The 23,314-nt window shown below is 34.8% G+C and overlaps 3 protein-coding genes across 3 annotated transcripts; 2 read left to right on the top strand and 1 right to left on the bottom strand.

Moving 5' to 3' along the window:
• The first annotated feature begins 1,438 nt into the window (after positions 1-1,438).
• LOC135087879 (U2 small nuclear ribonucleoprotein auxiliary factor 35 kDa subunit-related protein 2) lies at positions 1,439-5,378 on the top strand. Its single transcript, XM_063982718.1, has 8 exons — positions 1,439-1,631; positions 1,711-1,784; positions 2,147-2,367; positions 3,162-3,425; positions 3,516-3,692; positions 4,102-4,267; positions 4,753-4,873; positions 5,184-5,378. Exons 1-8 carry the CDS (start codon positions 1,624-1,626, stop codon positions 5,356-5,358), a joined length of 1,206 nt encoding a protein of 401 aa, XP_063838788.1. The 5' UTR covers positions 1,439-1,623; the 3' UTR covers positions 5,359-5,378.
• An 859-nt stretch (positions 5,379-6,237) lies between these two features.
• Positions 6,238-9,629, top strand: LOC135087880 (transcription termination factor, mitochondrial). The gene is made up of 6 exons (XM_063982719.1): positions 6,238-6,558; positions 6,655-6,833; positions 7,521-7,617; positions 7,761-7,914; positions 8,132-8,282; positions 9,334-9,629. Exons 1-6 carry the CDS (start codon positions 6,360-6,362, stop codon positions 9,553-9,555), a joined length of 1,002 nt encoding a protein of 333 aa, XP_063838789.1. The 5' UTR covers positions 6,238-6,359; the 3' UTR covers positions 9,556-9,629.
• Positions 9,630-10,230: 601 nt separating this feature from the next.
• On the bottom strand, positions 10,231-12,040 carry LOC135087878 (dnaJ homolog subfamily A member 2-like). The gene is made up of 2 exons (XM_063982717.1): positions 11,895-12,040; positions 10,231-11,727 (listed from the first exon to the last, which is right to left on the bottom strand). The coding sequence occupies exons 1-2, from the start codon at positions 11,961-11,963 to the stop codon at positions 10,582-10,584; spliced, it is 1,215 nt and encodes a 404-aa protein (XP_063838787.1). The 5' UTR covers positions 11,964-12,040; the 3' UTR covers positions 10,231-10,581.
• Between the last annotated feature and the right edge of the window lie 11,274 nt (positions 12,041-23,314).

The raw sequence follows: 23,314 nt of genomic DNA, 5'->3' as shown, positions 1-23,314 counted from the left end.
ACAAAAAGTGAGCGCCCATCCACCAGGTGTCGCCACTGGACCGGATATTGACTACGGAAATTCATAGAAATTCGACAGGAAACGGAAATGCTATCTCAATATAAAGCTTCCAGTGACGGTCAAGTAATTTAATGTAATAATTAAATGTGGGTGGGACTGTGGGAGCACTTAGATTTTGCAGTTAATGATTATAAACTGTCGCAAGATTCGCCTCACATCCATTGCAATAATTACAAAATGCTGCTTCTGATAAACTCTTGAACTAAAACTCAATCTCCACCTAGAAGTAAAAGTATCACAAAGGTGCTAGATTCCTTTCTTTGAATTTTTCTAGCCTCAAATTAATCGTAAAATATCATTTACCATTGTAAATGATAAATAAATAGAGTTAAAGTAGCTTGCAAAAAAGTTAATCTCCTATCGTCTTGCTATCGTGGGCAAGGATCGAGGACGATAAAAACACCACATCCTATCCTATCGTGATGTCAAAATATGATATAGTTAGCGCTTCATGTTAGGGCTTGCCAGGTTTATCACAAAAAAAAAAAATCTATCACTATCACATTTTGACAGATGACATGATAATTTTCGGGGTGCCATGTTAGCGCCGGTAGATAAAACGATATAGTGACGTCAAAATCGATATAACGCCGCGATAGCAGTTTATCACGGCGCGCATCTTAGCCCTGCTGGACTGTTGGACATGATAATGGATAAATAAGTTAATGTATTTAAAATGTAATATATTAATTAATAATATTTTTGTCAACACATTATGTCAATTTCCAAGCAAACCCGGGAGTTTTTGGGAGTTATTTATATGAAAATATATTTTTGATATTAAATCCTAACAAATAATAGTAGTTACATTTCTGTTGGTTTTACGCCCAGATTCCATAGAAAAGTGCCCATTATCCTTTATTTACAAAATTCTGACTTAATGTAATTTTTTTAGAAAATATGCTTCTAAAACTGCTTTTTGTATAAAATCACAAAATCGAATATTTCTTCGAAACTAAGCAAATACTTACAACTACTAGTTCCTTCATCAATTTTATACATAATAGTAATATCTAACGATTGAACTAATAAAACAGTGGGTCTAGACAAAGTGCCATTATAATCGCAAACCAGTCGAAAAGTGGTCGAAAAGTCCCTTTTTTGTATGGAATTTGACGGATTCGATTTTCGATTCGATCAAAAAGTGCGTTTTGTCTAGGGGGGCAGGGATGTCCGCTTCTAAGGCAAAATAAAAGACTGTGAGACGCACTGACGCACAGAGCACAGAAGAACATAGAACCAAACACAGATATTTTATCAAACAGTGCAATACAAGAAAGAATTGGCCGTATGGATATTTATCCAAAGCCGTAAAACTTCTATGGAAAAAAAAAAGAAAAAAAAGGCAGTCAAACTGTCAGTGTCAAATTGTCACGAGCAGATGCTGTTGGTTGTTGTTTTGTGTTTAGCCAAAGTTTTGTTTATTTCTCGCAAGTTTACAATATTATTTTATCAAAAATAGGAGGACACGGGAATAATCAGCAACGAATTAGTATTTTTATCCTTCTAGTCTGAAAAGGAAAAAAGTTTGAAACTGAGTTCATAAAAAGACTAGCCGGTCTAATGGGGAAGTAAGTGTTCATTACATACAATTTTAAAATTAACTTCTATGTGGTGTTTGTTTTAATAAAACATGTTTTTAAAAAACAGGCATAAGGAGTGGAGAAAGATAGTTAAAAAGGAAAGACGGAAAAAAATTAGAGTACAAAAAGCTGTGCAAAGAGGCAAGTCTTCAAGTACACGAACTATTATTACTTTTGTTTCCAAAATCCTTGTATTAAAACAAACCAAAACAATTTTTTTATTATTATTACATTATTCATTAATAAAAATTATGTAAATTTTTCTCTTTAAATACCTAAGTAGGCTATAATAGATCTGATATTCATGTCTATGTTTTGGCTTTCATTAATCTAAGATAGTAATAAAACTAAATGAACTATTTAAGTACATAATACACAGTCTATGATGCACTTATGTTATTCTAATAAAATTGAAATATAATTCATAACAACAATGTTCAATAGTTAACATTCTCAAAGTTGAATAAATAAATATCAATCAAAGCTTTTTTTTTTTCTTTCAGATTCTAATTTAGTTAATAACCAAAAAGATACTGAACTTTGGCTAGAAGTACAACGAAGATTAGAAGCATATGAATATGAGCAAATTGAGAAGTCTAATATTGAAGAAAATCGTAAATGGGTTGAAGCTGAGTTAGTTGCAATAAATCATTGGAATATTGTGCAATTAAAAAAGCAACAATTAAAACAGCTACGCTTACAAAAAGAAGCTCAGCGACAGCTGGTAAAAATTTAGCCTGTTCTTTATCTACTACAAATCTGAATAAAACATTAAATTTTTTATGTTAAATAGACTGTTTACTGGCAACTCATGTTATGTTAATTTTTGTCACAATGCCCATGCATTGTAATGTTATAAATATAATATTTTTTAGACAAATAAGTGTCAGAACCTATGTATAAGACCCAAGAGTGTCAATAAATCTATGTATTTATGTTATGGTAAATGTGAAAATTATGAATAATCGGTTATTATGAATAATTACCTCATGATTTGGTAAATGTGATTATTATGAAATCATTTATCGAAATATATAAAAGGAGAAACTGACTGACTGACATAAAGGGGGTAAAATGAGATCCACACGTACGAAGCCGCGGGCGGCCACTAGTGTATGTATGAAACTAAATATGCTAATTAGGCGCCGAACCTTAACCTATTTTACACTATAAATCAAAACATTATGTAATGGGCATCATGGAAAAAAATATTACCTATCCAAAAAACATTCTAAACTCATTATGCCAAATTATATTAATATAATTATGATATCAAAACGTTCAAAATGTGTGGCTGTACACGAGCACTATACCTACATGAGCTGTTGTTCTCTTTTATGATATTTGTTACTACTAAGGTTAGATTATTAAATAATCACTGTTATACTGATAAATGTAATTCATTTATTACTTTTACCTCGACTGTCGGTAATTATTCATAATAACCGGCGATTATTAATAATTTTCAATTTATCATATTTACCGTAACATATACACCAAATTCCATTATTGTTTTAGGAGTATGAATTGGAAAGAAAGCGCATAAAAGAAGAGGAAGATCAATTGAAAAAAATTGAAGAAGAAAAGAAAGAAAGACACTTGGCATTCATTACAAATTTAGAATGTTTCTTGGCTGGCAGTTCTGTGGACCCTCCTGCAGAACTTTTGCAGTCCAGACACACAAAACCTCTAGCAGAACCTTGTCCTTTTTTTAAAAAAACAGCTTGCTGTCGTTTTGGTGATAACTGTTCTAGAAATCATGAATATCCAGGCATTAGTAAGGTATGTAATAGACATAGTAACATTAAGATTTTTAATTATGTCTTGTATACTTGGTATTAACTTAGTAATTTTTTAATATTTTCTTTACAGATTCTTTTAGCACCAAACTTTTTTGCCCATTTCGGTTTAAGCAATGTCAAACCCAGTGAATATGATACAGATGTTATGTTGGAGTATGAAGATAGTGAAACTTACAGAGAATTTGTAGAATTTTTTAATGATGTAACACCAGAATTTGAAAAATTTGGAAAAATTATTAGGTTTAAAGTAAGTATGTACAGTATTTATTTACACAAAAATATCAGTTGAACTGATATTCTGCCAGTATAGTGAAATTCTGATTCAGTTTGGAATTTCACTATGTATATTGGCAGATTAATGTCAATGAGGGCTATCGTTTTAGCGCTCACCAGTTAGCGCCACTGTAGAGTAAGGTCCTGTCACTTGCTAGTAGCGAAGACAGTGGCGCCAACTTGTGAGCGCTTAAGTGGTAGGAGGACTATCGTATTTGCACTCATCAAGATGGCGCCACTGTAGAGTAAGGTCCTGTCAATCGCCAGGGGTGCCAACTGTTAAGTATAAAAACGATAGCCCTCATTATATTTTCATAAGTTGAAAATTACTAATATGCAATCGCATTATGTGTACCTATTTGGAAATTAATTTTTTTTTCAAGGTTTGTAACAATTACGAAAAACACCTTAGGGGAAACACATACATAGAATATGCTGAACTGCAATGTGCGGTTGCAGCATATCGAGCTCTGCATTCCCGGTGGTATGGCGGGCGACAGCTCACTCTGCAGTTTTGTCGGTTAGACTCGTGGAGTAGTGCGATCTGTGGTATGTTTTCAACTGGATACATGTTAATGACTAAACACAATTTCTTAGACTAATAAAATAGTTATGTGAAATGAACTGGATACAAGTAATAAAATAATAAAAGCAATTTATGATTCATTAACCCTATAAATTATACAGCAAGTAAGCTTCAATTAAAAGCTTTCTTGTGTTGTTTTGTACAAGGCGATACACTTAATCTGCATGAGTAAATTATATTTTTTTACGTTCTCAAACGTAACATCGTGGTAAATAAAAGATGCGTGATATTTATATTAAGAAACATAAAATAATTGGTAGATCATTAAAAAAAATGCTTTTATCTAAGTACAAGAAATTAATGTAAAGTACCTCATACATATTGAAGGGTGCTGAAATAGTCCCTTATTTAGCAATGGATTAAACATATTTTGTTTAATCACAAATTTATGACATTTTTAAGAGCTAGTTAAAATAAAATAAGTATATTAAAAAAACTTTATTTACAGGTCTCGCTTCCACAAATCGATGCCCTAAAGGACTCGCGTGTAATTTTTTGCACGTATTTAGTAATCCAGGCGATAAGTTTGAAGATTTTAGAAGCGACCGAAACAAAGAACTTATGGCCAGGTAATAAAATACATATTAATTAAATAGAAATCATAATATACACACAAATCTATAGGAATGCTATAATGAAACTAGCGATAGTCGAGTAGGGTTGATTGGCGCAAAAGTTATCTGGAGGATAGTATCGCCTTATAAATTGTAATTTGTATGTAAGTACGTACTTACTACCTTCTTAATTTGTGCTTAATATTGGCGCCACTAGCAAGTGGCAACACTTTAAAATCAGCACCTTGCAACAAAAGAATGTCACATAGATTTTTGTTAATTCACTTACATTGCATTCATATTTATTGGTTCCTTTTATTTACAGAGCTACACCAAGCCGAAGTTGGAGATGGTCTGAATCTCCAGAAAGGACAATTCCAAACAAGAGAGCAGAGCATATTCATCGGAACCATACAGAGGATTATAGAAAAAGTTATAAGGATAGCTCTCGCAGCAGACGTACATCTAAGAAGTCCTCCAAAAAAAGGCATAAAAAATGAAGACGTAATTTTATTAAAATATTTAAGTTACAAAAACTCTTTTAAAACTTTTCTGGGTAGTTATTAGACTCACAGATTGGTTGGATTTAGAATCAAGTCGCCTAAATTTGAAGATACTGTGTGATTTTGGCCGCCGAAGTCGCGAAATATTTTTTATTCTAATTCAGCACCACGGTCTTGTATACAAGATCATGACGAAAAAGGTGACTTAAAATATTAATGGCGCAAGTTTAAACTATGTGGAAAAGTATGGGCGATGCATAAGTGGGGGAAGGAGAAAGTAACCGAGCGAGATGGTGTTCACACTCACGTCTCGGCAAATTTCCCGCATAGTGTACTTGCGCCATAATTCCGGTTAGGCGGCTATACCCAGAGGAATTATTAATTCTTTGGCTGTACCATGCTGTACTTTCTTGTCAACGGTGAAATCGTATCAGAGAGCTCTCTGTATTGGTCCCTCTTCTTAACTCGTCCCACACTCACATGAAAATGGCACAAATCAAGTCGGCCTCGACGAGTATTGCCAAGAACAAAAAAGAAGAAGAAGAAGAAGAGCTCTCTGTATATGTGTTCTGTGCTCTCGCCCAGACTCGTCCGAATGTTACACAAGAAACGCACCCCAATAGGTAGCGAGAGCTCCTCTGTACACTCGCACTTTGCCTCACAGATGAGAGAGAGTATTGGCTCTCTGCCTCACGGCCTGTCTCATTGGCCCTTGGCAAGTGTACAGCTGCGTAAATAATGCAAAAATTGGCTGTATGGCATAATGCCTTTTCCTGCAATAAGAAAGAACTGAACCAAAAAAAGTCGCTGTCAATCACGCACGTCACTGACGTCACTCACTGTGGCATTGACAAATCATAGATGTCAAAATGACAGAAAATGAGAAAAGAGCATGCAAACAACTTTTATTTTTAAAATACAATTAATTAATAGCACGAAGATCTTCAGCTAATGGAATAAATTTAAAAGGTGTTTTACAAAAAACAGGGAGCTTTAAAATGAATTTATGTAGAGCTCCTATGGTAACATATTTACTAAAGCCAGTTCTTGTACATTTTACGAAAAGAGACAAGCTAATAGTAAACAAAATTATAACTCACAAACTATACTGTTTATTTAATCCAGTAAATAGTCTCTCTACATCTACAATCAAAAATAACTTTAGTACCCTGGAAAATGAAGAAAATATTGAACAAAGTATGTATTGGATTGGGTTGCTTTCATGCTGTATAAAGTGCATATAATGACAATTCATTACATAATTTAAATTAAATAATTCGACTTATCTTACAGATATTCTTTCTTATAAAGAGCAGATTATATCAAAGTTAAGTTTCCGATGTATGGAAGATGCACAACCATTTTATAAATTACCAATCAAAACTTTGGTACATGTTTACAAAGTTTGTAAGAATGATGAAAAGGAAGGTCATTGTAAGAATAGGCTGTATTATATTTCTAATAAGTTGAAGGTAAATCTATTTTAATAAATAACTGTTGTATTCTTAAAATTAATTATATATTATGTTTGTAATTTTCTTAAATGTAGGTATATGAGGGACACCTAGGTTACTCTTACGCACGATCACACAAAGGTATCCCCTATGTAGGTTCAAAAGCCATTGTAGCGATGAACGCTGTTGCAATTTTTTTTTCCACCGCCTTATAGATTCGAAAAGCTTATGGACTCTAATGACGTAGTTGTGAACGATTATTATTATTCTGTCTAATGGCTTGTTGTGAACGATGCTGTTTCGAAAAACGTTTTCACTGCCTTCAACTTGCTTGTGACTTTGATTTAATTGTCATATTATGTATTAAACAATATTCAATATTTCGTATTTGAAATGTATAAAAAATATTAAATGTAAAAATAATTTAGCAATTTCCATGCTATTAGGATCTTAAAAACGTCAACGAAACTGCGTCGTTCGAGAGTCATCTTGTTCGTCGCTCCAACGGCTTTCGAACCTATGTAGGGGACCCTTACACATACTAATCTGTAAAAATAACCAAAATTATGCAAAAAGTACTATCTTGTGTTGTCAAAGTTTTTTAATACACTCAGATCAAATCGTCTCTTTAGAGATCTACATTCTGATCGTTCAAATCATTTTTGATAAAATTCATCAAAATCATTGAAATATTTTTTTTTACAGTGCCCCCCTTCTGTACTCAGCAAGCATGTTGCCCAAAGAACATTTATTTATAGTTTGTCTTTTGATTGGCTTCAAAAGTCTCTTAATGTACTTCTTGGTAAGATACTTACATAAAGCATTCTTATTAAAATTGTGTCCCTTTGGTTGGTTCTGGAGAACTTTAACATGGATGTTAAAGAAAAAATATGTTAATTATCATGTCAATTATATTATGTATAATAATAAAAGGACTTTTTGCAGAAATGGGTGTCAGTAGTGAAAGGCTGTTGAGAGATTTATGGGTCCTCAAATATAATGCCAACACAATTCGAGAAAGACTTCAAAAAGTTAAAAATATGGGTGTGGAAAACATTTACCCATGGATGGTGAGATGTTCTGAAGATATTTTGAACAGGTAATTGATACATTTTGTACATACTTAATGTGTACTGAAAAATTATAAATTTATAAGCCTTAAGGAGGTAAAATATTTTTTTTCTAAACATGATTATTTATTTATGCTTGCATTTATCTATTTTATCTTAAATTAAAATATTGAGAGCTGTTTTAATTGAAAATTATTTAAATACTCAACATGCAGTTAAAAGTCCATCATTTTTCTATTTTTATAGGTATGTTGAAATAATGCAAGAAACTAAGGATATCCTTGGAGAAACTAAGTCTACTCAAATATACCTTGCAAATCGACTGAACACAACATTAGAAGCTGTAAATGAAATGTGTATAAAAACTCCTGCCCTAAAGACTATAAGGGTAACCAAAGTAAGTGATGCCATTTTCTACTCTACATTGTCAACATTGATTGGTTCAATTTCAAACTTACTTTAGACCAATCACATTACAAAATCTAAGGCCGGATTTGAATCTACTTTTGAGCTCTTGCATCAATCAATAATTTATTTATTTACCATTATGTTTGGACTTTCATAGCCAAACGACGTCCACTGCTGGACAAAGGCCTCCCCAAGGATTTCCATAACAACCAGTCCTGCGCTGTCTGCATCCAGGTGGTTACCCCGAATTTCACCGGGCAAGTTGTGTCCATACGGTCGTACGTTTGGACCATAATGCCCGGTTTCCACCAAGTCGGAGAGGAGCGGAGACGCGAAGAGACGTATAATTAACCCATCAGATTTATAGAATAGAAATAGAAAATCTTTGTTTGACAGGAAAACACAGCACAGAGAAAAAAAGTTACCATTGTAATAAATTCTTAGATAGTATTTTCGCTGTGTTATTTCCACATCTTTCCGCTCAGCGAAATGGATGAAGCAGAGAGAATCTTAGATTAATAATATTAATAATATCTTAGTTTTATTAATCTAAGGAGAGAATAGATGTGAGATGTGTCGAACTCATTGCGCTGGCGCTAGACCATACCTAATTAGCACTCAATCCCAAGGTACCATACCATGTAATGTCTATTCTCACGTGACATTGGCAAACGTGGAAACCCAATAGCCATAGAAGAAGAAGAAGTAGAATTTGACAGCGACCACGGCGCGCGGAGATTTGTTAGGCGGGCACTGCGGGCAGCCTCGCGCGGCTCTTTCTCCGCTACCTTCCCCCGCACCTGAAGTCACCACACCCGGAGGCATCATACGATTCGTAGACAGCAATAGACTGACAGCTACGTACAGCAGCTCTCGCATCATCTCCTTTGGTAGAAATAACCTGCCACCTCTCGTCTCCGCTTTGGTGGAAACTGGGCCTAAATAAGGTGGGACTCTATTCCCTGTTATTATGGGTTGTTCTCGATCGTATAATATCTGCTCCATACAGGAATGTGACCAACCATTCTTTATTGTTACAGGTCAAGCACTTTTTAGATTTCCTCATCAGTGAAGGTTTTACAGTTGAAGATGTCGCCAGTAAACCTAGAATATTAGCAGCGTCGCAGAAAACGATTAAGAAAAGAATTGACACATTACGAGAATTAGGAGTGCAAGAAATAAATATTAATTTACTTTGCAGAAGCAAAAAACATTTCAATAAATTCTGCGAATCTATTGAGTCTGTTAAAAAAAGTGAGTAAGTATGTAAAGGGTTTCTAAGTAAGTTCGAAAAATGTTTTATTACACAAATAAATAAATTATTGAATTTCAAAAATAGTTTTTCTACAACCTCAACCTTTTCAAGATTCTTCTAGCATTCAATGATAAAAATAATCTCTACTGAGTACTGAATTATACCACAGAATAGTATGATTAATAATGACTGCAAAATCTAAATTAGTCAATGTAATTCACAAATCAGATGAGGATGAGCACTTCCGTTATATTGCAGTCGATGAGTCGAATGAAAATCCGAAAAATTAGTCTAATTGGAAGTGGTATCCTCCTTTTGTCACATACTATCCTAAATATACTAAATGCGAAAGTTTGGATGTCTGGATGCTTGTTACTCTTTCACGCAAAAACTACTGAACGGATTTGGATGAAACTTTACAGTATTATTGTTTATAACCCAGAATAACACAGGCTATAATTTATGACGAATATGTGACAAACTAAATTTCACGCGGGTGAAGCCGCGGGCAAAAGCTAGTTCAAAATAATAACTAAACGACTTTATAGAGCTAAGACCATAGCATTATGATGATAAATTTGGAACTGAAGGGATACTTTTCCAATGGCTTGTTGAGGTGCACAAAACAAACCTTGGTATTGGTAGTTGCAACTGTGATAAGTAATTAAAATAAAACAAGTACTATTTTCAAATATTGATGATTATTTGCCTCAGCCATTAAAACACAATAAGTCCCTGGAATGAATTATATGAAAAGAAAAACTCTCACTAGCATTTTTAATCACATGCTGAACATAAAAAATAAGTTATCTAAATATAATATGCTACTACAGTGTTATAATAAAAAATGATTTTGTTTGTGGCCTTTAGATACAATAATTAACCACAGACAATTTGGTCACAAATATTGCATGTGTCAATAATTACATTATGAAATCTGCGGTGTTTTATTAAATTTATATATCATTAGACTACCTATGATAAAATTACATAGTGTGAGGTTTGAGTAAAAATCCATGCTGGATTAATTGAACTACTGATGAGCGCATTGAACCCCAGGGCCAGCGTGCATGTGCTCTTCGTCATCACTAGCATATGCTTCCTCTCGGCCACGTCCCCTTTCACTAGCTGTATACTCCATAAGGTTTACTTCTTCTACATCCTCTCCAGTGGGCATAACAAAGGCAGCGCGTGGTGGAAGTATTGTTTCAATTTGTTTTAATTGTTCTTCAGTTGCAAAGTTATTTTCAGGGAACACAACATCAAATTTTATGTACAAGTTTCCTTTCTCAAATGGATTTTTATATTGCGGCATTCCTTCACCCTGTATGCCTTTTAAATCCCCTGGCTTTATAATTTCTCCTGGGGAATGTCTGACAAGCAAGTCCCTGCCATCTAAATGCTTAACTACAAACTCGAAACCACATAGAGCCTCAGTCAGACTGACCTCACGTTTCATGATGAGATCATCACCAGTTCTTTGAAACACATCATGAGCCTTTTGCTGTAGCACAATAATCACATCTCCAGGTTGGGTGTCAGGCTGTTGATCTCCTTCACCTCTGAAGAATATCTTCTGATTTTCACGCATTCCCTTTTCAATATGCACTTCCAATATTTTTGTCTCATTTAAGACTTTCTTGCCCTTGCATTTAGGGCACTTGTCCTTCTCATTAATGGTTTCTCCTTGACCTTGGCATGTCGGACAACGAGTTTGGTACTGGCGAGTCATATGTGGCGCAATCTGCTGATACGAGACTTTGATACCTTGACCGTGGCAATCTTTACACGGCACAACAGCACCAGGTTTTCCACCAATACCTTTACAAGGGCCGCAAATCACATTTTTACTGAGCTGCAGTTTCGCTGTTTTTCCGACATACATATCTTCTAGTGTCACTTTTAGTGGATGGATGGTGTCTTCGCCTCGAGCTGGTCCTCGACCTCTGCTGCCACCACCCATCCCGAAAATATCACCAAAGAATTGTCCAAATATGTCATCCGGCTGGAACCCTCCCTGGCCACCACCTTCTTGTAAACCTTTCAACCCATGCTTGTCGTAAATTGTTCTTTTCTTTGGGTCGGACAATACTTCATAAGCGTAACTGATTTCCTTAAATTTGTCACCGGCAGCTGGATTTTTGTCCGGATGAAATTCTTTTGCCAACTTGTGGTAGCTCTATAAACATAAAAAGTGACGCAATATTAGTAAAAGTTCGAGATCACCTACACAATGGATAAAATCACCATGCAATGTATTAATGACATGTGTCCATGATGTTGAATACACTGATGCGGTAATTGATGGATTACAAATTCTTTTTTATTTTATGACGCGTTGCTTACCCTTTTTATTTCAGATTCACTTGCACTTCTTGGGACTCCCAATATTTCGTATAATTTGTTATCAGCCATTTTTCCCTCAAGATGTAAAAGAAAGAAGGGATCAAGGAATGAGGAAGTAATTGAGTGAGTGAAATGACCAATGAACTACAAAAGAATGAATGAGTGAGTGAGGCAAACAATTTGAACCATAGACAAAATAGAATGAAACAGACATGGCTGGCCATACAAAAAAAAATGCCATTGAGTATTTCATTGGAGTTTGGAGTAGTAGTCAGAGAGGAGAGGGAACCGTAAGCATACGTCACTTGATACTTGATTGTTCCAAGCTTATCACAACTTTTCTGAGCCCCGATTACGGTAATTTTTAACGTCTCCAATCCAGACACGCTTCTCGATTCTGCGATACGATTGGTCGTCCAAAAGCGTACGTCAGCTGTTTTGACCAATCGTATCGCAGAATCGATGAAACGCATCTGGATTGGAAACGTTAAAAGTTACCGTAATCGGGGCTCTGAGCCCCGATTACGGTAACTTTTATAACGTCTACAATCCAGACGCGTTTCTGATTCTGCGATACGATTGGTCAAAACAGCTGACGTACGCTGTTGAACGACCAATTGTATAGCAGAATCGAGAAGCGTGACTGGATTGTTGACGTTAAAAATTACCGTAATCGGGGCTCTGAACGTGTTACAGGCTAACTCCAGCGCGTGTTTTGCCCGACACAATCAACATTCATTCACAGTTTTACAAAAAATGCCTACAAGGCAATTTTGATGACATTAACAGGAGGGCGCCACCGTCAATACCGGATCGCTGGTTCCGATTTTTGCCATGTTAGAACCTATACATATTATAGCTGAACGATGGTGGGTGAGACAGTTCGTAGTTCATTTATTAGTTTTTCAACTATTGTGTCATGAGTTAGGCAAAGGCTCAGGGCAAAGGCAACGAACGAACGAAACAGTGCTAACTACACTACAAGTGCAACATCACTTCAAGTTTTCACACGTGTAGGTATTTTGCTTGACACTTGTGACACTGGCGACTGGCTGGCTAAATATATAAACGAAACTGATATTAAACTCAAACAGAAATGTTGCTAATACATACATTGAATTAAATAAACTATGAAGATACTATAGCCTGACCAGGAACATAAAAACCCTGGCATAGAGGCGCGTCAATTGCATTTGATAGTGCAACACTGGGTACAGTCGTACCTGTATTAAATTAATAGGCTAACTTTATGTATCAGGATTCAGGATTATGGGCTAATTTAATATTTTCATAAATTTACAAAAAAATATTATATTATAGGTAAACTGGTTTAAATAAATAAAATGAAACCATCAATCAAGCAAGTAGGATGTTATTATTATTCATCAATAATCAAATTCTGAACTTGAATATTCAACTACAATGTCTGCTCATGAACGCTTCAAACTCGGTACTTCTTTCCCAATTCCATAAAATTCAACACTTACAAAGTGACAAAAAACTTTAAAATAGGTAGTTGAAACAAACCACAGCTAATTTTCATAGTTGACTGTACTATACGATAAACATGTCAGTCAATTTGACAACCTTTGTCGGAAATATTATTCAATGAAAATATTGTCCGAACCCTTAGTATTTCTCTTCGACAAATACTTTAACACATTGTGAACAACTTTTCTTTCACGACTATAAAAAGATTTTAGCAATTTAATTCACAAAATCAATTGCGCACATTTAAAATAAAGTTTGTTTACATTTTGACAACAATAGACTGACATGCAAGGTGACATGTCAATGAAGTTTTCAGTTACTGTTGCCATTAAAAGAAATTAGTACCATTAATTTTCCGCAACATGGCGAGGGTTTTTATGTTCCTGGTCAGGCTATACCACAAAATATAACAGAAGGTAAACTCATGTATGTACCTCGCTTTGCATACCTCTCTCGCTCGCACGCTCGGCCGTCGCGCCAGGGTTGTCTTGTCATGTGTTGCGTTTATTTCGTTATGATAGAAAAATGTTACTCTTAATACTGTGCAAGAAAGACAATAACAGATATCCACGTATACTTATTTATATTTAGTACGTTATTATTGTAATAGTTTGCAAACAAATACACGACAAGGAAGTAGTATTTAGTTGAGTGGTTGACACAATTATCCAACTAATACTTATTATAAATGCAAAAGTTTGGATGTCTGGATGTTTGTTGCTCTTTCACGCAAAAACTACTGAACGGATTTTGATGTAACTTTACAGTATTATTGTTTATAACCCTGAATAACATATAGGCTATAATTTATGACGATCTGTGACAAACTAAATTTCACGCGGGTGAAGCCGCGGGCAAAAGCTAGTTATCCAATAATTCCTAAAACCTCTCTAAAACAATTCGATTTTCCTAATAATTAAGTTGGCTTTCAATTTCAATTGAAATTCAAATACATAACTTACTTACCTCCCCGAATCAACTGGTAATTTAAAAAATGAAAATTCGGTATTTAATTATGAGTTTAAGCAACCAAATACCGAACAATTATAATACGACTTTTTCTATTCACTCATTTTCGTCAATTTCGCCAAACAAAATAATATCACAGGCGGTTGACCGGCGCGTGACTCAAGCGAACCACAGCGAACGTGTGGCGAACGTCGGTCGCGCCACGTCGCGCTCGCATTCGTCCAAGACAGTCTTGCTAGAGCGGTGTCTATGTGTGCGTGGCTCAAGCGCGTTTAGTATGGAGTTTGTCTTCTGTTATATTTTGTGGCTATACAGACAAAATAAATCCTCTAATAGGTTGTCTAGAAGAGATCGCTTCATAGCGTCAAGACCGCCTCTTTTGTGTATTTCTTTCTTGCTGACTGATGTTGCGCTGTTTTGTTTCTTTGCCTAAGCTCATTGCACGTTTACGAACACCTAATGGTTATTATTCAACCATTATTACACATTTTAATAGTCGGCTAAACGCGAATTTTAGAAAATAAAATAAAACTGCTAACATGACGCTTCACTTTCCCGCCAAGAAGTCATCCATTTATCTATTCTACATGTTTGTACCTCAGGTTTGTACCTAAGTAGGTACCTACCTAATCTCAGAAAATAATATATTACTTCAATGTCTTACTACGAGTATCACTATCCTACTTCCTATTAATATTATAAATGCGAAAATTTGGATGTCAGGATGTCTGGATGTTTGTTACTCTTTCACGCAAAAACTACTGAACGGATTTTGATGAAACTTTACAGTATTATTGTTTATAACCCAGAATAACTTAAAGGCTATAATTAATGCCGATCTGTGACACTAAATTTCACGCGGGTGAAGCCGCGGGCAAAAGCTAGTTAACAATAATCTAGCTCTTTTCCTACGCTTTGAATACGAAGAATAATATAAAGAGACAAAGAAGAAAATCAGAAGGAAAACAGGAGACGAAAAGAAGAAGCGAAGAAAATGAGAAGAATTAGAAAATGATGTCACGATTAATCTAATATAACAACCTTTCGATGATACGGCATTCGATGTTTCGTACATTCGAGAATTTGATGAAACGGCTTTCGATAAAACGTAGGGAACCCAAAATAACATAGTAGATGATAGCAAGTTGATTCTTAGTATCAACTATTACATACCTACTATGTTACATGTTACGGGTTACCTACGCCATATCGAATGACAAATGATCGAAAATCAAAATATCGAATACGTTTCATCGAACGATCAAAATATCGAACGATCAAAATATCGAATGCTCAAAATATCGAACGTTCAGAATATCGAACGATCAAAATATCGAAAGTCGATATAGACGTTTTTATTAAATTTCATCACGCATCATTTCTGAACTTTCTTTTTTGGGACAGGCTAGGCTTATAATAGGTCCCCACGGACATTATTCTCAAAATTTATAAACTTGAAGAAATGATGCGTGATGAAATTTAATAAAAACGTCTATATCGACTTTCGATATTTAGATCGTTCGATATTCTGAACGTTCGATATTTTGAGCATTCGATATTTTGATCGTTCGATATTTTGATCGTTCGATGAAACGTATTCGATATTTTGATTTTCGATCATTTGTCATTCGATATGGCGTAGGTAACCCCTATGTTACCTACTTACCGTAGTAGGTAAGTTGTAACAAGTTTTACCCTTAAATTAATTACCTAAATAAGATAATTTTCCAAAATCCTTTTGTTTGCCATATCAAATGCCGTTTTCTACAGTATTCGTCGCCAAGTTTTTGAAGTAGGTAGGTAGGTACCATTGAGATTTAGTACGATTCCATATTTTTACAGGCAAAAAATTGTACCTACCTACAGGCATATTAATTTCTTTTTATGCGTTTCGATGGAAATTGGTATAGTGGAGCGAACTAGCTCCATTGTTTCAGTTTTTGCTGTGGGAACTTTCCCACCACACCTTGTAAACAAAGAGTAAAATAAAAATAATAATAATAAGCTAATACAGAAAGCGACCATTTTGAATACATGCAGGATAGTCAGAAAGTTTTTGAACATTGCTTAAACTAAAGTAACTAGGATGCATTTGGCTTCGGCCCGTGCTCCTAAAATTTGCCTCTTAGGAGAGGAAATAATTAAAAAACAATATTAATAATAATAATATCCTATCCTGCAGATAAAATAATTTATTACTTACGCTTTACACCATGTTTACGTATCAGAAATTTATGTTTTTTCTGGCGTTATTAATATTCCCTACAGACATTATGGCATTGATTGCGAAGAAGTTTGAAATGTGAGTAGTGTAGGAAACAATTAGGTAACTATTATGTTTAAAATATAACATTCTAGGCATTCCGTAAAACTTGACGAATGACGATGTGTTTAACACGAACACAGTCTACTATTTATTTATGTATTGCGTAAAATCAATAACATGGCGCGAGATAAAAGCTTAAAACCTAACGAGCTCCGTTACCGTTATCGAATACAATAATTAGGTACCTATAATAAAATATTTACAAAAAATGACGAAACATAAAAAAACTCATTTAAGTATTTTTGCAAGTTGGCTTTTGAACAGCACTTTTACACGTCCCAGTATTAACCTTACCACGTTACTGCTTCAGGACAATAAATGAGCCAGTGCTGAGAAGAAGCAGCGCAGGAAACTCAGTCACTTACTATGTAATATCTAACGCAAAAATGATGCCAATAATTAAAGTACTTGTAATTTAGGTGTACTTATTGTAATGTAGGTACTTGTAATGTACTTGGTATTTTAAGTTGGTTTTAAATGAATAAAAATCGTAATCAATCCTAAATCTACAGTTGAGTGATTATAATTATTTGCGGATAGTCGTAACATGATATACAGGGTGTCCCAGAAATGTGGCAAGCCAAGGTCACATAATGTACTTACCACAGAATTAGCACTCTCTTTCTCTCATAAATATCTTAGTATACTTTAAGTTTAATGACAGCAGTGGTTATCTAACATTGGTAAGTTTATTTTACCTTACTCGTATCTACTCGTAGGTAAGTAACAAGCTGCTTTTTTCTGTAAATAAATAAGTGACATTACTTAGACTCTTGAGATTCATGCTTAGATTGTATTGGATGCGCTTAGTGCACAAGGTCTTCAACATTCACTATTTGCAGTTTGATCGTTAATCTTTAATCGTTAAATAAAAAAATAAATTAAATATTTTAAAGACTTGAAATCTCACTCCTGTTGCAAATGCACATGATATGCTTCAGTCCCAGATGCTCATGCTTTACACAGGGTGTTGATTTAAATCCTCGCCATATTTAGGGAGTAGCTTATTCTGATTACGAATCAGTAAAAAATGACTGCGAAAAAATTTAAAACGAACTTTAACTTTAGTTAATAAAAAAAAATACATATTTACACTACCTGCTAACGTGGCTTCCTTCAGTATATAGGCAGTGGCGGGGCAAGACCTAAATGGCAATGCCAGATTTTGTATGGAAGGTGGCGTCTTTTTTTTTTCGCGCGGCCATCGACCAAACTTTGTTTTTTGATTACAAAATAGTGTAATAAACCAAACTTACTATGGCATGTATACCTCTAAACTCAGTCTGAACTGAGTTACGAGCATTAGAAGTTTAATGATTTTCATACTACATTTGCTTTTTGCGCGCAAGTTTTGTAAGAAATTGTAACAAAATATTGCGCTATTTTTTTATTGCGCTGAATCTGCTGCATACTGATGTCTGGAGCCTATAATGGATGGTATTGTTTGTTTACACATACAATGTTATTATTTTGTTGCAATTTCTTACAAAACTTGCGCGCAAACAGCAAATCTAGTATGAAAATCATCAAACTTCTGATGCTCGTAACTCAGTTCAGACTGAGTTTAGAGGTATACATGTCATAGTAAGTTTGGTTTATTACACTATTTTGTAATCAAAAAACTAGGTTTGGTCGAAGGCCGCGCGAAAAAAAAAAGACGCCAATTTCCGGCATTGTCTTTTGATGTGGGCAAGACAGATTTCGCGAGGCCTTGTTCTGTGGCGAACTGAATTATAAAAAAAGTAATAATAAAAAAACAATGAACACTGACAAGTTTTTATTCATAAAAATACAAATTAGATTAATATTAAAAAAATTTTTTTTGAATCGCGACGAGGCCCCTTGTACCGCGAGGCCGTAGGCGGTGGCCCACGTCGCCCACGCCTTACGCCGCCTCTGTATATAGGCTATCCGACATGATAAGCGAGCGCGAGCGATCCGCATAGCTCTATGGTGCCGCAGTGTCAACGTATTGCAGTTAGTACTGCGAGCCATTGCAGTAAGTACAGTCGCGGAATGAAAAGGTTCGTCACCTTAGTGTCGGTTTTCGCTTGCACTAGGTACTTACTGTAAGAGTCAAACCTGCCAACATAACAGTGCAAGAAACAGTGCTGCTAACATTTCAATAACTATGACGTTTGCTAACGAATAAGGTTTTGCTTGTTTATTTTTCTATCCCATCAGTGCAATGCAATGATGACATTGACCAATTGACAATAGTTTTTTTTATTTAATAGAAATAATAATGGCAGGTTGAACCAACAAGAAGGTTTTAGTTTATGAATCATAATAATCTTCTGCACAAGATAGATCGTCAAACAACATTGATCTGACTGATTTTGAACTTTACTGACGAACAGTTAAAGATTATTTTCTCTAACTCGAGATTATTCTGTAACATAGTTTCAAAAGGTAATATGTGCTCGCGATTCGTTGAAGGAATCAATTTGAAAACTGACGAACCTTTTCATTCCGTGACTGTACATATTCCACTTTCTTTTGTATTTTTTTTTTGGTTGATAATACGTTTATTTAATAGATCACCTAAATAAATATGGCGAGGATTGAAATCAACATCATATTGTATATTTCCTTTATGTAGAGCAGAGTAATTCAGTACCACTGACACATAATAGTTTACCTACTGATATAATTAGTGTTATTTAAAAACTTCCCATTTAGGACTATCTTAAGATACTTACTGTTGCTTTGTTCATTCAAGTTACACTTCTAATTAGCTCTTCTTTGGATAGCTCTGTGGCTCAGAGAGGCTATTTCATTGTTTAAAAAAGCTTTTTATCCTGTCTGTCACAACGAGTTCCTGAGCGAGTAACTTGATGACTTCAAATATAATAAGAACCAGTGGTAATAATAGTAGGTACCTATGCATGAATAAAATTGAATCTATACTTACCTACTTGATAAAAATAGAAATAGTTTATACCTACTTGTGCAAGATTAAACCATACTTATTACTTACTTTCCTGCCGGTAGCTAACGATTCCGGCAATTTATAACTCTCTGACTATAAAATACTATGGTATGGTACTAACGGCCTGTAGCTAACATTAGTGGGCCATGTAAAGTGGCACATGGTGAGATTCGAACAAAAAATCTCGTTACCACCTGTTATATAAGCTCCACGAGTGAGCCACGCCCTGATGCAAATTTCTATACTTGCTCACGGATCTGATGTATTTAAACATTTGTTTAGTGGTGTGCACAGTGCGCGACACGACCCGTTCGACATCGTGTAGTGAATATGTATTTATGACAGCATCTGTGAAAGTTCGCCCCGAGCGAGCTCTGTGTGCGCAAGGGAAGTGCAGCCTTTTCTTTGTAGTCTTTCTTTACATACACTTCATAACACTGGTCCGGTCGTTGTTACCTCATTCCTACTAAGACCTTAGAGTTTCGACTAGGAAGAAGAGTAAGAAGTGCCTTTCATGATGATTGCATTTCCTTCAAGTGAATGAATTCTCTTTAATTAATGAATTCTCATCAGTCCTAACTCTGTTTTACTCGTAATAACGTTTATTTTTCGAGCATTAAGTATATTGAGTTTGAGATGAATGTTTGAGTCAAGGTCTGGCCAAAAAAAGGGACTTTACAGCAAAGCACTATCTGAAGTATTTGATTTCGTAATCCAATCACTCATTTGAGTACGTGCCTATAAATCTAGTTATTTAAGATTCGCACCACGAAAGCATTTAAAAATCGCATGTTGCGTAACAAGAAAGTCTTACTTTCTTGCGGGGTTATGATGAGTAATTATTTTCGGTACATTAAACTGATAATAACAATCTACGGCCTATAGGTTATGGCTTAGGGTACGTGATGTGAATATGCAATCTGTAGTTTTATTATAAGGGACACAACTATATGACGTTTGTATTTAGGTACCTTTTACAGGCCAAATAATATGTAGATCAATCCTATGTGAACGTTGAAGCATTATCTTTTATTTTATTTGTTTGGACAACCAGCAAGTCAAACGCGCATAAAATGAATTGTTTTATAACTAAAAGTACCTACTAAGAACTACTTAAGTGTGTCTTAAAATAAAGGCTGCCACAGCATGCAACGTCTTCTATATTTATTTATTTATTTCCATTGGGGCATACTCACCAAACTCTCGTTAGGACTATACCTAATGGTCAAATAATTGTAATCATTCTTGTTTTGAAATAAACAATTACCTACCAAAATTGATCATTGCAAAATATAATCAGCAACTAGCAACCAAGGATAGCATGTTTATCATCAAAGCTACATAAATAGGTGTTATATGAACATAGCTTTCATTATATGCGGTTTCTTTTTTGTCATTTGCGAATATCATCCATCCTTATTAAATTAAATTATTATTAATCTATTTTTAGTACAATTATACACACGTACGTGTTGAAAACTATTAACTAAACCTTATTTGCAAGTTTAATTAATAATGCTAAAGGTAAATTAGCAAATTCGCATAGCCTAGGTTTATAAATTAATAAATAATTAGGAAAATCAATGACAATCATTATCGCCGTCAGTGAACAATAAATCGACAATAGAATTATTGTACTACGTGTTACCAACTCACTTTACAAACATGATTTTACGCTCTACGGATCTTAATAAATGTTTGAGTATCTGCTTACTAATGAAATAGTTATTAAGTCACATTTTTATTAAATTCATTTAAAATAATAACTCCGTCTAATGCATGTAAAATTATTCACATATTTTCCGTTGATAGATTTATTAGTATATTTTATTATTGCGTGAGTCCAAAAATTTATGATAAAGTAATCGGTATAATTAAAAAATGATAAACCTTTTTTAAAAAATAACTATGGTGCGAGCGATATATTTATTTGTTTAAATAACAAAACCAATTTCACTAACTTTAGTATCTAATTTGCTATAATACCAAATATGTTACAACTGCGATACCTTACTTTGGTGATTGTGGTAATAGATTGCAATTTAGCGAAGTGCAATACGCTGCACAGAGGCAGAGGTCATCAACTCAAGTAACCCGGCTCTACCCGGTGACTGTTCTGCGCACTACGACATCGCTCGCTGCTTGCGCAAGAGATCCTCTCGGCTTGCTCGACTACATGCATGAAACATTACATCGTTATAGGTTGAAATAAGTAGGTATATCATCTCTATAATACCCTCGTAATTATCTCCGAGATAATTTATCTCACGAGAGAGCGACCCAGTCAAATAGTGTTGAGTTCTTGCGAAACTCAAATCGGCATCATTACGGCCCCTCCATCTGCAATTCATTCCAGATGATCGTCTGCGAGTTGCGAGTGTTAAATCAAACTTCAAGGTTCGTGTCGGAAACTAGGTTTACAGTGTCCATTGTTGAGGTGCGGTGTGGTCTCAACATAAACGGACTATACGTGCCAACGCAGTCATAACGCAAGATATATTGGACGTCTCGAAGATTAGCTACAATAACTTTAACTTTACAGTATACCTACTCTATTTTTACCACAATTTTAATTTCAATAACACAGTACTCAGCACCCATCTAAGGTAAGGTTTTGCCTCATTTATCTCCAGCTACCCCGAAATAAACTGATAATGCCCTCGGCGAGAATTTTAATGTTAATATACGGAATACTTGTATCATATGATATACATATCTAATGTTATAAATACCTACTCCAAGTAAATGGCCTCCAGCCGTGTAAGTTATAAGCACGATAGTCTAGCCTCAAAGCTTATCAAATCTGAAAAAAGCTGCAATATCTACTAAAATGTCTTAAATCCAGGTTCAGTATTCATCGATCAGGTCTGCATTATTACTCAGCCCTAACCAGCGATGATCATCACAACATAAGTAACGTAACCAAACTCTGATCTAATAATTACATCTTCTAACTACATAGTCCTGAGAATCAGATGATAAATGATATGTGAGTTCGAAGTGTCAGCCATGTAAGGCATCTTATGGTGTAGAACTAGGGCATCACCGTTTGACGACATAAGTAAGGCGTGACGCGAAGGAATATCGTGCTATCCTCATAAAGTTGTTGTAATCCATCAGCGCGGCCGTAGCATTATCGCAGATCACGCAGGGTATGTCCAACACGAAACATTATTACACGTGTCTATAGGCAAATATTTTGGACTAATGATACATGTAATAATCCTTGTGTATTTTGATGTGCATACTTTATGACGCCTTACAATTAATTGACCCTTGATATAATCGATATTACTATAATGAATAACTGTAAGTAAGAATAAGATTTGTGTAGCTGGAGGTACGGCATACCAACAACTCACTAGATAGATATTTTACGACAACTTTATGAAACGTTAATGTTTCTTGTCAATCTTTCTGGCTGTTCAATTTCTATCAATCTAACTATCAACAAGAAAGGTAATCAATCTTTGTGTGCCTTCACGAGTTGATCTGTCAGCGAATTATGTAACTTCTGGTTGTAACGCGTTTATGTCTTTTCTATGAAACGCATTGTTTTTATAGGATAAACATATTTTTTATTATCTAAAAGATATTCCTATGAGAGTAAACGAAGAAATATTGTTAGGAGAGAGTAGTTAGGGCTATAAAGATGTTTTTACATGTATTCGATTTAATAGTTTTAACTTAACTTTATAGCAA

The sequence above is a fragment of the Ostrinia nubilalis genome, chromosome 3 (assembly GCF_963855985.1).
Source record: "Ostrinia nubilalis chromosome 3, ilOstNubi1.1, whole genome shotgun sequence".
Classification (NCBI taxonomy): Eukaryota; Metazoa; Arthropoda; class Insecta; order Lepidoptera; family Crambidae; genus Ostrinia; species Ostrinia nubilalis.
This window is presented reverse-complemented; position numbering and strand designations above follow the sequence as displayed.